Genomic DNA, 14,432 nt, shown 5'->3' with positions numbered 1-14,432 from the left:
GTGTCATTCCAGAATAAAAGTGAGTCCTGGAAACCCAGAACATGGAGCTTTTCAAAACATTCATGGTGCGGTCTATTTCTCATTCCATTATAAACCAATAAGAAGCTTCAGCAGCAACTGGGCTTCTGGGGCGTGGGGTGGGGGGGAGATGACAGTTTTGTGGTATTTTGAGTGATGCCATCATCCCATCGGGACACCACATGGAGAGAACAAAGCAGAGGCAGGAAAGGCATCTTTCCCTTCCGTCGTCGCCTTTGCCACAGTAAGAGTCCCCTCTTGAGACAGACCTGTCTCCATAGCCTTGGAAGCAATCTAGGGAGGCAACGCCCCCCAAAGAGATGGCAGCATCATGGCATGTGTCATCTTCCTTCAGTGCGGTGGGGCACACCCGGCACTGTGGCAGCCCCCAAGGGCGCTCGCTGTGCCTTCCTCACTGTGCTCAGTCCTGGCCGGGAGCTTCCCCTGCTCACAAGCGGGATATGCTGGGAGAAGGGGGGCCGGCGGCCAAGTACACATGATGTCTTTTCCACAGTGCGTCCAAGGGTTGAAATACTGACATCTTCATTTTGGTTGGGGTCGGGGGAGTCCGAGCACTCAAGCTGCCTTCTATCAAGAAGCCTGGCCCCATGTCAGACACCCCAGTGAACCTGGTGGCCACCACATAGCCACTGCAGGGCTTCAGGGTGAGGCGGGGTCCCTTGCCTTGGGCCCAGAGCAGCTAGCCAGTGCGCTCCAGGCTCCAGAAATGCATCCTTGCTTTGCTGCTCGCATCATCCGGTGAACTGTATGGCACTTTCCGGAAATCAGATCCACCTTCTAAAGCCAAAGATTTCCCCCCTCCCACTGAGGGCATTCCCAAAGAGGCGGCCAAAAGTGCACCACGCTGGGCTGGGCTCCCAGAATCCAGGCACATGGTCTCCAGATGGGGGGACATTTACTGTGGCCGCTAGGCTGCAGTTCCCTCACACCCGGGTCTGATCTGCTCCCAGACCCACATGCCAGTCAGAGGCAGGGTCAGGAAGTCCAGTGAGTTCACCCAGGTGGTTCTCGTTTCCTTTCTGACTCCTAGGAAGCTAAAAGGGTAGGGAACAAAGCAAAAGCCATCTTTGCTCCCTGGACCCTCCAGGCTCTCTGCTCTCCCTCCGGCCATGCCTGTGGCTCTGTGGGAAGGAGTTCTGATATGACGAAGCAAGTGCTTTCGGAAAACCCCCTCCCCTCTTTTTAGATCCATTCTTCCGCTGAGGCTTCCCTCAGGCGTCCCTCGCTCACTGAGTGGCGGAGCCGCAGAGGACAGTGATGGTCGCACCTCCCAGCAGGCCAGGGCAGGCTGGCGTAGTGAAGAGCAAGAGATGTCCCCTGCTTAGAGCAATGTAAATGGAGGGAAGGATGGGCTCAGGGAAGGGCCCCTGTCCCCATGCCATCAAGGAGCGCTGCCCCAGGGAGCCTCTTTTCTAATGGGAGCATGTCATATCCCTCAGGTGTGTTGGGGCGGAAAAAAAGGTTGAGAAGTACTGACCTAGGATAACAAAGTATTGCCAGACACAGGTATTTATTGACGAGTGGCTTGCAATGAGCATATCGTGAATGCAAATGACTCTTTCTAAAACGTTTGCAGTGTGCCCTGATTGTTGACCCTGCCCTCCCAGTCTTCTGAGTGCTAATCATTTGCTCAGCAAACCCTCTCTTGGTGGATGACGCAAAGGCTGGCCTCAGCCACGCCAGAAGCACCGTCAGCTACCAGGGAGCGGGGTGACCTAGATGAGGCTTTGCTGTCACGATATGTGCCCAGTGTGGCCCCTGTCCTCACCCAGCCCCACCCCCGTGCGGTAGCCGGGACAACAGTGCAAGCCAAACTTTATCTCATTTTCTCTCCCACAGATGGAGGTAGTGAGTACCTTCAAGAGAAGCGGTTCATTTCAGGGTGCTGTGCGCCGGCGGTCTTCAGTCCTCAGCCAGCTCCATGACGTAACCAATCTTTCTACCCCTACTCACCTAATTCTCTCTGCTGCCAATCCCGCCAGTGCCGCTGGGAGTGAGTCTTGAGTCCCCTTTTCTCTCATAAATGGCATCTCTGGGGGAGAAAAAGCCTCCCCACGTCTTCCTTCTCTTTTTTCCAGTCTTGCATCCTCCGCTCACCATGGCTTTTCCGTTCTTTCTTTACGCCCTGTCCAGTCCTTCCTGCCCAGACGGTGTCTCTCCAAAGCCATACTCTCTTATGAAATGTATTGAATCCATGGCACTGCTGGACCTTCTGTTCTTTTCTTTGTTTGAGTTTTTGGTTTTCATTTAGTGCTCCTTCTGTCATTGGTTTTCTTTTCTTGAACTTGTCTGCCTTTGCTGATGGTTCTTCATGAACTCAGGCCGCTTCTGGGGTTGTCTGGTGTCAAAGTGGGGCCTTGGTCGGTGTCCTGTGGGGCCATGAAAGGGAGGCACACAGGCGCAGGGCCACCTTCCGGGGCTGGAGCGGCAGGCAAGTACCTTTTTGGCCTCATTTGCAGCAGAAGAATCCAGCCCAACTACTTGGGACTAAAGTGGCAGCTTCCAGAACTCTCCTTGAAGTGGTTTCCAAAGGCAGTAGACCTGATGTGAGCTTCGCGAGGCTGCTGTCATGTGTCCCCAGGTGGGCTCAGTGGTGGCCAGCTGCTCCTGCTCAGGTGCTGCCTGCCCTGTAGGCCCTTGCCCTGAGCCACCGGCTGTTAGAGGTGTCCGAGGTGTCCCCCGACCAGGAGCCCTCCTCACGCCCCCAGCTTGCACTCTGCTCCATTTCCATTTGTTCCCAAAGCACCTTTGCTCTTTCCAAACAGGCCTCGGGATTGGAAGGTCTTAACCCCGTCTGGTCACCACTCTTTCTCCTCCTTCCTCCGAGAAGCTGGGAGAAATCGACCCTTCTTTAAGTTCCAATGAAAAGTTCCCGCCATGTCAGTCACATTTTAAAGAGCCTGTCCTGAAGAAGGAGAAACTTCCATAATTGCTCACATCTTTTTACAAAGACAAAGGGAAAGCCACTAGACCATTGAACCCGCCACCCCACAGCTCCCCAGTGAGAGAGAACGCAGCGAACCGTGTGAGCCCCCTGCTCCCCCCAGGGCCACCTGCTTCTCGTCACAGATTCGAGATTTCTAAAACCGAACAGTAAACTTTTGAGGGTGAGCCCAGAGCCCCTGCCGGGGCGATTTGATGCCACCTCCTTCCTTTCCTTCCAGTGAGACAGCAGCTCTCACCTCCGGGAGCACAGCCGTCCCTGCAGACGGGACGCTAACTGCACCTTTCCCCTCCAATTCTGGGATTTGGCTTTTGCTCGATTTCTTCTCTTTTCCTTTTTTTGTCTTGTCTTTTCTTCTTTGTCTTTTCTTTTTTTTTTTTTTTCTTTAGGAACTGGTGAGAGGTCCCCCGTGGGGGGCGTCCCTCCTCTTGCTTAAGCTGTCACTTCAGGCCACTCTGCCCTTTAAGGAAGGGATGTAGGCTGCACTGGGTCCCCACCAGGCCACCTTGTCCCCTTTGGAAACAGCATGTGTGCACGCACGCGCGTGCGCACACACACACACACAGACACACACACAAACCTCCTCCAAACAGCACCTCCAGCTCCCTCACACACTCACTGGGCCATCCACCCGGGCCACGGATCTTGGCCAACAGCCATCACAGGTGGGCTGGGAAGCTCTGACCTCGTGCCAGAGGGGCCTTGCCACGACTCCACCCAGAAAGGTCTGCAGGAGGCTCGGCCACCTGCAGTCAAGGACAGAATTGGTGTGTGGCCTCCCAGGTGTGCCTTGGCCAAGGCCCAGCTGGGCAGCAGCACCTTGCTTCCTGGGAACAAAGGGACAAGAGGGGACATGGGTCTGCTCAAGGGGCACGCGCTGACTTGCTCCTGTCCCTCCCTCCCTCTTGACTTCCTTCACATGTTTCTTTACCATCTCTCTCTGCTCTTTCTGTCTGTCTGTCTGTCCATCTGCCTGTCTGTTGACTTGGGAGGAAGGCAGCCGACAAGGCCTTCATCCTGCATGCCCCTCAGGCCTTCTCCACAGCTCTGGCCTTGTTCCACTCCAGGGCCAACCTGGGCCTCCCCTCCACGCTCCTGGGTGAGGCCTGCCCTCTCTTGGCTCCCTCTGGATTCGTTGGGCTTCCTCCCTGGAGGCAGCCTCTCTCTGTCCTCTCTTCCTTGGCTTCTAGCACCTTCCTTCCTTCTGCAGCCATGTGTCCCTCACCCTCTTCCCACTTCTGGGAGCCCAGCAGTGCCTGGTAAGAGCAGTGGGAGAGATGCTACTCCTCCCAAACTAGTGCCTGGCCAGAGGAAGGGCCACTGTCCCTTTCCTCACCATGTGCTGCTGGGCAAGGAGCAGGTGGCAGGGCCTGGTGAGAGCTGAGGACCTTCTGTCTGAGGAGGGCACTGGTATGACAGCAAGGGCCCCACTGTGGAGGAAGATGCTGGTTGGAGGATCGGGCAACACCGGGGGACACGCCTGCTTTCGGAAGCTGCTGACCAAAATCGCTTTCTGCCATCCTCACCAGATTGGTTTGGAACTCTGAACCAGCCCCCAGTCTGAGCTGCGAAGACCCCAAGAAATCACCAAGCCAGCACTCTCATCGTACAAATCAGGGGAAGGCCTAGCAGAGTAGGGGCTAGTCCCAGGCCGTCTCCCTCTCTTGGAACTTGTCAGAAGGAAGGCAGGGGGCAGGTCATGCCAGAGCTCCCAGCCTCGCCAAGAGGCAGCCTTGTAGGAGGTTCAGTGGTCGTAGGTCACAAGGTTTCCTAAAGAAAACCCCACTCTTATGGGAAGGTTCCTGTCCTTGCCCACTGCCCAGCCAGCCTGCCCCTTATCCCCTGTGCCAGGGCAAGTCCTCCAGCACACCAGGGCCTCTGTCCACCAACGCTTCCACCAAGAAGCTCAGGCTCTCCAAATGGAAGGCCCAGTGCAGGCTGTGGACAAGGAGCCTGAGGGCAAGAGTGATCGGTGACGTTGCTCACCAACACGGGCCCTGGCACGTAATGCCAGTGCAAGAAGTGGTCGGAGAATGTCCTCAGAGCCAGAGGGAGAGGAGAGCTCCCCCCGAGGGGTGACTGGGAGGCTAGAGATGCAGCGATCCTTGGGGCTCACTGCACTAACGTTCACACCCGCCCACCCTTTCTAGCCGACCCCTGACCCCCCAGGCTTCCCACTCCCGCATGCGCTCGCGTCTTTGCTGCTTCTGGATTTGAGTCCCAACACAGTCCCCACTCCCTCAGTTGCACACAGTGACCTCCCAGCTCCAGGATGGCCTTGGCTGCCTCCTCCTCATTCACTCAGCCATTTCTCCTCTCCGCCTGGCCTGGTGGCCACCCTACATCCCGGACATTTCATTCTCGGCCTGGGGTGTAGCGCCTTCCCCTTCAAGGCCGCCACCTCATTTCATGGGATCTCAGTCATGGCCTTGAGGCCAGCCCATGTGAGTGGCTCAGGAAAGAGCATTATTTAATAACCACTTTCAGCCGATCCCCTGTTGGCATGTCAGTCACCCCCATTCCTGCCCCAATCACACTCTCTCACACACTAATGCTGCCAGAAGCTCAGCATCACTCCCACAGCTGGCTGTCAGGGTCCCCAAGGTGTGGCAAGAGATGGGCTGTTCTCTTCACTTGGGTATCCTAACTAGTAGCAAGCCTAGGGCGTGGATGGCTGCCTTCAGGTGTGAGCGGGGACACACAGTCATACCCCAGCCCCTCCCCAGCCACACACCCAAAGCCTGTTCCCCAGCAGCTTGCCCCGACGGCCCTCCCACTCCAACCAGCAGCTGAGCCTGGCCCTCGGCAGCAATGCTGGGCCTCTATACTCGAACATTTACTGTCACAGTGGTTCATGAGAGGGCTCCTGACCCAGCCTGGCAAAAGAGGCGGGGGTGGGCAGTGAGTTTGGTCAATTGTGGCCAGAAGGGCTGCCTCTGGGCCAGTTAGTTCTGATTAACCATGCTGGAAACAGATCATGGCAGTTGCTTTATTTTAATTGGCTTTTGCAACATGAAAACCTTCCATCCAACTTGGCAAAGCCAGGCCAGGTGAGCCCCCACGATTTCCTTGGACACGCCCTTCTGGAGCCCAGGGAGACATGCAGCTCCCATAATTAAGGCAGCCCCATGGAGGAAGGAGCCCTGTAAAGTGAAGGCAGTCTTGTTTGTTGGAGTTTGCTCCTGTCTCAGGAAGTTCGTTGACTTTGAGCCAAGTCTTCCCACTTGGGTTTCTGGGAATAGTGTATTGGCATTTTCTCTCTGCTATTTGACAGTGTGCACACTGTCTCCACACTAGGAAGAGTATCAGCCCTGTCCTGCCTGAGCATTCCTGCAACCACGGGCCCTTCCACAGAAAAAGATCTTCCAGACAATGCCTAAAGCATGTGCCAGCTTGCAGCCTAGGGCAAACCCCGGAACCCCTGCTCTGAGCCCTCCCCAGTACATGCTTCCAGGCTGACTCCCAGGGCTGGGAGCCAGGTCCCAGGGAGCTCAGGGGACAGACTTGAGGCCCTGCAGCTGGACACTCACTGTACCTGGGGCAGCTCAGTGTGATGCCCTAGGCTTTCCCCGTCCTGGACACATGCATGCACACAGGATGGGAGGTAATCTTCACAAAACTCACCAGCCATTAGCATTTTTGGCTTGCCAACGTACACACTGTATGTGTACATTGCCAATGTACACAAAGCCATGTCTTTAGTTTGGTTTGGGGTTCAATCCCTCACTGAAAGGGCCAACTCTGGAATTTGCATGTCAATGTCAATGTTTCCTGATTCCATGGTGAGGAAAGGGGGCCTTCCCCTCACTGCCCCCTCACTGTGGGCATGGTGGCCCACGCCTCTTTGTGTTTCTTTCAAGTCCTGATTCACCCTCACATCTACAGGGAGGGTTTGGGACCTGGAAACCCCAGAGTTCCCAGCAGGCAGTTCCCATGGCTCTAAATCCAAAGCCTGGATGCCAGGGGAGCTGACAGATCCCTTCCTCTCGCAGAAGGTTCTGGATTAGTGGTTGGTACAGTGCCAGGCATGTCCATCAAGCGGCAGTCAGACGGAAGGCTTCTGAGTTCTGTGAGCCTCAGCAGTGAGGGCAGAAAGCGTGATGACCCCCGGGGCCCACTTCTCCCACCGCCCAAGGGGGAAAGGGCCAGAAGGTGTCAGGCAGTTTCTGTTGTTACTGTTGTCATCATTCAGGAGACTTTCTTTTTAGTTTTCTCTTCTCTTCTTTTGTTTTTGTTCCCTTTTTGCACTCCTTTAATGGGGTGGGTCCCGCAGCCCTTCGCTTGCCTCCCTGCTTTCATATCCCTTCTCCACCCACCCCCACCTGCCTTGCAAGCTCGAGCAATTGAAAGCCAAAACCAAAGCGGGGCACATCCACTTTCAGCCATGATCTTCACCCCCTCTGCTCACGCCCCAAGCCTCCATAAGTAGCATGGTCACCTCGCAGTCTGACACAAGCATCCCTTCTGCTTCGGCTCAGTGTGGCTGGGGTGGTTCTGTGGGTCTGGAATGCACCCGCCCTGTCCCCACTAACAGAGCTCATGGTTCAGGTGAAGGCAGGCCAGGGCTTCCATGCCCCCCCCAAGGGGAGGGGCAGGCAGCAATCAAGGAACAGAGAAGTAAGCTTAGGCTAAGGGCAGATGGTCACAAGCCTCGGCAGAGAAGAAAGCAGAGCAGGAGAAATGTTAGGGGCGCTATTTTGCATAAAGTGGTCCAGGACAGCCTCTCGGAGGCTGGATATGTGAGCTGACTTCAAAACAAGGAGAAAAGGCCAGCATGGGCCCATCTGGTGGAAAAACAGTCTAGGCAGGGGAAAGGGTAGGTGTCACAGCCCTGAAGGAGACTCAAGCTAGTTGGTTAGAACGAAGTGGGTGGAGAGCCGCCGTTGGGTGAAGCCATCATGGGAGACACATGTCAGGTCTCGTGGGCCCTCTACTTTCAGCACCCACCCACTGAGCCCCTGCTGGGTGCAGGTGCCATGATGGGTGCTGGGGACATTAGTGAACCAGACAGACAGACCCCTGCCCTCGGGCCTCATGTTTTGCGGAAAGGAGACAGAGCCGAGAATAATGGGATGTGTAGGGTGTTTGAAGGTGAGCTGTGCTGGGGAGAAAATGAAGCAGAAGCGGTGCAGTGGTGCTGGGGGATACAGAGTTGTGACTGTAAACAGAGAAGGAGGTGAGGCTCCCTCCCTGGGGAGGAGCCTTCCTGGCAGAGGGAACAGCCAGTGCAAAGGCCCTGAGGCAAGAGTGTGCCTGGCGTGCTTGGGGAAGAGCTGGGAGGCCGATGCTGGAGAGAGTAAAGGAGGAAGAGGAAGAAAATGGCAGGCCCAGCAGGACTTCCAGTTTTCCTTTGAGGAAGACACAGCTACTGAAGAGTTTGGACCAGTGGAGAGGGTGACATGCTCTGGCTTTCATTTGAAAGGATTGCTCTGGCTGCCATGCTGGGAATAGACTGTGGAGGTCAAGGGCAACAGCAGGGAGACCAGGCCGGAGGCGTGGTGGGGAGGGGGGTGAAGTTGAAGAGGCAGGCAGAGCTCAGAGTCTGGAGATAGAGGTGTGGGACTTGTGAGAAGCCAGATGGGATGTAAGGCCGGGGTGGATAGGAGATGCGTGGATGTAGACAAAGATGAGAAAAGGTCCAAAGACGAGCTCTGGGGCCCTGGAGTGTGAGATGATGGGGATAGGAAGGAGGAAGACCTGGAGACTATGTCCTGCGGGGAAGCAGGGGTATGGTGTGCACAGCACTGAGTGCCCAGCCGGGGAGGTCCCTGGGGAGTGGGGACAGGAGAGAACAGGGTGAAATAAAGTGGAGGCTGTGAGTATCAACAACCCTCACCAACTGTGGCCAGCAGCTGGAGGGGACTGCGGCACCAGGAGAGGGTCTCTTTTAAGACAGGACAGATGAGTAACCTAGACAAGGGAGAGGGAGATGGCTGGGTGACATCCTTGAGTGGGTGCAGGGACTGGGATGGGGTGCCTGGGTAGTTAAGGAGGAAGCAGGGCCACGTCTCAGATGCCAGGAGGTGGGGGGACGTGTCGGGCCTCACGTTGGGTGAGATGGAAGGTACAGGAGAGCCCCCAGCCCCGGCCCGACCTGATCCTCTTTGGCCTTCCCAGCCATCTAGGCCATAACCCTAGGAGTCGTCTTTACTGGTGGGTGCTTTTCAGGTCTTTCTTTTACTTTTAAATGATCCGAAGGGAGGTGAAGGAGCAGCAGATGCATAAGTCTGGCATGCCGGGAATGGGCGGGCCCTGGCTGCAGACACAAGGGGAGGTGGTGCAGAGGGTGTTTATGGTATCAAGGTGGTCTGTGGGCTGCACGCGGCACTGATGGCCTTGAGGGCAGCAGGTCCCTTTGGGAGTGGTAGTAATGGAGAGATGGCCCGAGGACCCCGCCCTGGGCCCCTGGGACGGTCCCAGGCTGGGTGAGGAGCCTGAGGAGGCAGTAAGGGTGCTGGCTCCGCTCGACCTTGATCGTGCTTTCGCTGGGACACACTAAACTCCACTGTGGGCCTGTCCTCGGGCCCCCCGTGTGTGAGCTCAGGCCTCCAGGGCTCAGGCCTTCCTCTCTTAGAAACACTTGCTGGTTCTCACCAAACCAGCATCCCAGGAGCTCACTGTGCCCTTCAGCATTGGGTGGCCTGAACACACCCCATTATAGGACCAATACAAAGCCATCTGTTCCTAGCCCAAGATTTGAATGCAGGGAAATGGGACCTGAGGGAAAGCTGACTCACCATCAGCTGGAGGAGATGATGATGGGCCAAGCTCAGAGCCCCGAACAGCAGAAGGTTTGTGCCAGCGGCCCTGGCACCCTCTATCGGTGACTGAGTGACTGCTTTGTTCCAGGTTCTGGTGATAGGCAGCAAACAGGGCAGAGGCAACCCTTCCCCTTGAGGCCGGTGATGAAACTGCCATTAAAGTGAGTCTTTGATTACAGCCAGGCCAGAGCAGCAGAAGCTGTGGAGGGAAGGGCTGGCTGCCCTTTTTGGGGCAAAGACCTTGGAGTTTAGCCAGGTGCAAGGAGACATGAGGATGGGTTTGAGCAGGGGTCTGGCCTGAGCATGTGGCACAGGCCCAAGTGAGGGGACCAGCTCAGTGAGCAGAAAGGTTGTAGCCAGGGTCACCGGATCATTGCTGGCAAACTTACCACAAAGGCCCCAGGGTCACGGGCAGCTTGCTTTTGTTTCTGTGACTGGAGAAGTGTGGCCAACAGCTGGAATAGGTACTCCACCACCGCTGTGGCTTCCCCACAATTCTGGCACCAGAAAAGTCCCAAATAATGAGGCCACATCTGCAATGGCTACAAAAAGTAAATTCTGTTTCTTTACATTAGAAACATCAAACGATTTTCAATTTCTGTGTTACCCCTATCTCAGAAGCCAGTCTGGGGGAATTAAGGAACTGAGTGCAGATAGTTGGCCATCTGCAATCAGGAAGATGTGGCTTCACCAAATTCAGAGAAAATCCTAACTAGATTTAAGATATGAAGCTCGAAAATTCCCATTTTATGGAGCTCTTTGACTGCCTCTTTTGCACTCGAAAGACTGCGACGTTCACCTGGCTCAAACTGATCTAGGAGCACTATGCTTGGCGGAGCAAAGCGGGCCCCAGGGTCCAGGTGCTGGAGCGTTGAAAGGGACTCATTGTCAACAGTGCGATTCATGGTCTAAACCAGGGGGCAGTGAACTTCTCCTCTAAGCCAGAGAGTAAGTATTTTCGGCTTGGCAGGCCAGGTCTCTATCACAACTACACAATTCTGCCCGTGGATCTCGAAGACAACCTTAGTGCGTGAACAGATAAGTGTGGCTGCATGCCAATCAAACTTTATTCACAAATCCAGGCTAGGGGCTAGAGTTAGCCCTTGGGCCACAGTTTGCCAACACTTTGTCTAAACCAAGCAAACCAAATCCTAGAACCTTGGACCTGGAAAGGACTTTAGAACTCGTGTTGTGTCCACCCACTCACATAGGGAGGGGCTGGCTTCCCCATCTCAGCACAAGGCCAGCTGGCTCGTGTGGGCCCAGCAGAGGCCTTCCAATCGACTCTGGCTTCTAGAAGCAAGAGGGAGCCGAGGCTGGGGGACCAAGGAGGGAGCAAAGAGAGGCAGCAGCTCTGTGGCTTGTAAACCCTATGAGACTTGGGCACATGTGTAAGTGAGGGGAGAGCAGCCAGCGGAGGGAGGGCTTAAAGAGACTGAGGGGCTAATTCTGGGAGCAGGTGCCTGCAGGAGGTGCAGGAGCCAGAGGATGCCTGAGCTCAGCTGGGGCCGAAGGCCGCAGCAACTGGGAAACAGAGCATTGTGGGAAGCTCTTCCCTGTGTGGAGTTAGGCGGATCTGAGGTCTGCAGGTGCCAGTGGGGCAACCAGGGAACAAGGTGTAGAAAAGCCTGGCATATTTCAGGGACTGAAAGAAATTGTCTGGCTTGGAGGGTGAAGAGGAGAAGGAGAGTGCAGGGTGATAAAGGTTGGTGCGGCAGGTAGCACCGGATTGCAAAAGGCCTCTGGGGGCAGGAAGGCTCTGCAAAGGGCAGTGACAACCTAACCAGATGCACCCAGCCATTGGCCAGGGGGCTGGAAGGAGACATGAGGAACCACCACAGTGGATCAGGGCATCTGAGCAAGACAGGCTCGGTGGGTGCAAATCAAAAGTGGGGCCATTTTCAGTCTTGGATGCCTCCAGATGGGGGACTGGTGGGCTCTCGGGCCTGGAGCTCTGAGGAGAGGCGTGGGCCACAGTCCGTGATTATAGCCAGATGAGCCCCAGAGCCATGGCCAGGGCTAAGATGTGGGCCTGGGGGTGTGGACAGACAGGAGGAGGGACAGGGCCAGGTCAGGGCTCTGGGGCACCCTGGGAGAGAGGAAAGAGCAGTGCAGGAGACTGGGCCAGAGCAGCCAGTAAGGTAGGAGGAGGCCCAGGCAGGGGCAATGTCAGGGAAGCCAGGAGGAGTTTCCAGAAAGAGGGGCAGTCTGCTGTGGAGAGTGTCCCTGAGGGATCAAATAAGATGGAGACACAGAAGTGGCTGCTGGGCTTAGCAGCAGGGAGACTGACAGCCCGATGGGTCTAGGCATGGCGGGTGTGGGCTGCGGCCACAAGACCTAGGCGGACAGAGGAGAGATCCCTAGAGAAGCCAGGGAGGGAGACCCACTTGAGAAAGGCCAGCAATTTGCCCATTGGCTTGGGACTTTCTCTTACCAGCAAGTTCTTCATACTTTCTCTCTCCAGCATTGTCCCTTTTCCAGTCAGCTGTGTGTTCTACCAAATTGGAATTTGGATCTGGCATTCAGAGAGCCCAGGGGCCACCTAAGCCGGTCCTCCCCCAGTGCAGGGAAAGGGGAAGTAGCAGCCAAGAGTCCGGGGTGTCTGTTGCTCTTGAGTACCAGAATATCTGCCCAGGTCAGCCTAGAGAGAGCCACTGCCGCTTGTCCTGCTTGTGGATCAGTTGACAAGACTGAAACCCAAACCTGAAAACCCTTAACACAGCCAGGCAGAGCCACCCCAAATGTTCTGTTCCAGTGGATGAACATTTTTCATGCAGCACCCCCTGCCATTGATATGGGTGGAGCTCGCCAGCACCAGCCAGCCATTGATTGTCTCCTTCCTTCCTTCCTTCCTTCCCCTTCCTTCCTCCCCCCTCTCCCTCCCTCCCTCCTCCCACCTCTGGCCCCTCTCCCTCCACCTCCGGCTCCAGATCCGGGTGGTGAAAGCCTTCCGTAGCTCACTCTATGAAGGCCTGGAGAAACCGGAATCCAAGACCTCCATCCACAACTTCATGGCAGCGCCCGAGTTTCTGATCAATGACTACACCCACAACATCCCGCTCATTGATGACACGGACGTGGACGAGAACGAGGACCGTCTGCGGGCCCCCCCACCCCCGTCCCCCAACCAGAACAACAACGCCATAGACAGCGGCATCTACCTGACCACGCACGGCACCAAGTCAGCTACCTCGTCAGTGTTTTCTTCCAGACCCGGGAGCCCGCTGCACAGCGTGGAGACGTCCCTCTAAGCAGAACTGATCTCGGCACGCACACACCTGCACACACACACGCACTCGGGCGGGCAGCACAGGCCTGCAAGGAGGGATCAGCCAAGAGACTTGCAGGAAGCCAATCCATTCAAGGCTTCTTACCCGGACCGAGGACATGGAGGAGGAGCAGGAGGAGGAGGATGACGAAGGAGAAACTAGAGAGCCAGAAGAGCTGTGTTTCCCCTTTTTTTTCTATGAAAGCTATTTTTTAACGAACACTCCAATTCCCCCGATGTTCACCGTTGGGGCTATGCAGTGGGACAGGGGGCTGGTTTTGGTTTACTGGGAGCTTCGTTGCACCCACTGGTGAGCAATCGTGTTGATAGATTCACACAAAAAGGAAAAAGGCAAGTGCCACTTTGCAGGGCCGGGAAGGATGCCCCCACCCAGACAGCCCACCCGAGGTAGTTGCCGCCTGCAAACGTCCCTGCCCTGCCAAGCACACCATCCCCAGGACACATGTGCAGCGCGTATGTGTGTGCGTGTGTGCGCAGATGTGTGTATGCGTATAGACATATACGTACATGTATGACCAGATGCAGATTTACAGAATAAGGAACTATTTATTGGCATGATACTTCCATTCCTCTTATCAAGTGTTTTCATTCTGAAATTTCATTATTTATTGTGGCACATTTTTTCAGGGAACTAGGCAGCAAGAATATCTTTTTGGTTGCTCAGGAACAGCACCCCCCACCCCCCGCCTGCTGCTCCCCTCCCCTATCCATTATCCTGGCACACTTCCTGAGAATGTTGGGGGAGATTCCGGAGGAGAAGGTCGGTGGAGGGAGGCTCGAGATTGGAGCGTTACAATACGAACATTTGCACTTTGAGACTATAGAGGAAAAAACCTTTCAATGGAATTTTTTATTTAAAAGGAAAATACCAAAGTATTGATGAGAACAATCCCCTCCAATAGGTCGAAGGGGGAGTTTTGTTTTCAGTTTCCTTTGGTTTCAACTCCAATTCCAAGTAGTGAATTCTGGCTGGTGGGCTTTCTTTGTCCCCACCCCAACTTCAAGAGTCAGACAGAAAGTGGCAGACGAAGAGGTACCACCAAAACCCAAGAGGAGCTGATGCGGCCGCAGTGCAGACACCAACCCCCTCAGCCCTCCCACCTGCATTCCCACTCTTTGTTTTGGCAAATGCCAAGAAGTTGTCACTTAGGCGCCTGTAAAGGGCCTGTGAAAAGTTCTCAGTCACCACCTGCCTAAGCGCTCTTCCGACCCTGGTCTTCTCACTTAAGGACAACTAGGAGCCACAAAGGCATGGGTTCGTGTCTACAGTCACCCAAGTGACATTGGGGAAGCAGAGGCAGAAGCAAAGCCCCTGGAAGTGATGGCGCCTCGTCGGAAGGCTGAGGAGGTCAGCTTCGCCACGTTGCCAGAGCACCTGGTCTACAGGTGGGGAGAGCTG

The 14,432-nt window shown here is 55.5% G+C and overlaps 1 protein-coding gene across 2 annotated transcripts in view; it reads left to right on the top strand.

Moving 5' to 3' along the window:
- ATP2B3 (ATPase plasma membrane Ca2+ transporting 3) overlaps positions 1-13,912 on the top strand; it is a 49,058-nt gene extending 35,146 nt beyond the window's left edge. The window contains exons 20-21 of one of the 2 annotated variants that reach the window (XM_087427258.1): positions 1,879-2,004; positions 12,675-13,912. In XM_087427258.1, coding sequence (XP_087283384.1) covers positions 1,879-2,004; positions 12,675-12,995 — 447 coding nt within the window. In that variant the 3' untranslated portion in view covers positions 12,996-13,912. Of the gene's footprint in view, positions 1-1,878; positions 2,244-12,674 lie in introns of those variants that run through there. The other variant, XM_004443293.3, reaches the window with a different exon arrangement.
- The last annotated feature ends 520 nt before the right edge of the window (positions 13,913-14,432 follow it).

Source organism: Ceratotherium simum, chromosome X (genome assembly GCF_057802395.1).
Source record: "Ceratotherium simum simum isolate JZ-2026a chromosome X, ASM5780239v1, whole genome shotgun sequence".
In the NCBI taxonomy this organism is placed as follows: Eukaryota; Metazoa; Chordata; class Mammalia; order Perissodactyla; family Rhinocerotidae; genus Ceratotherium; species Ceratotherium simum.
Note: the sequence above shows the minus strand (reverse complement) of the source record. Positions and strands in the feature narration are given on the sequence as shown.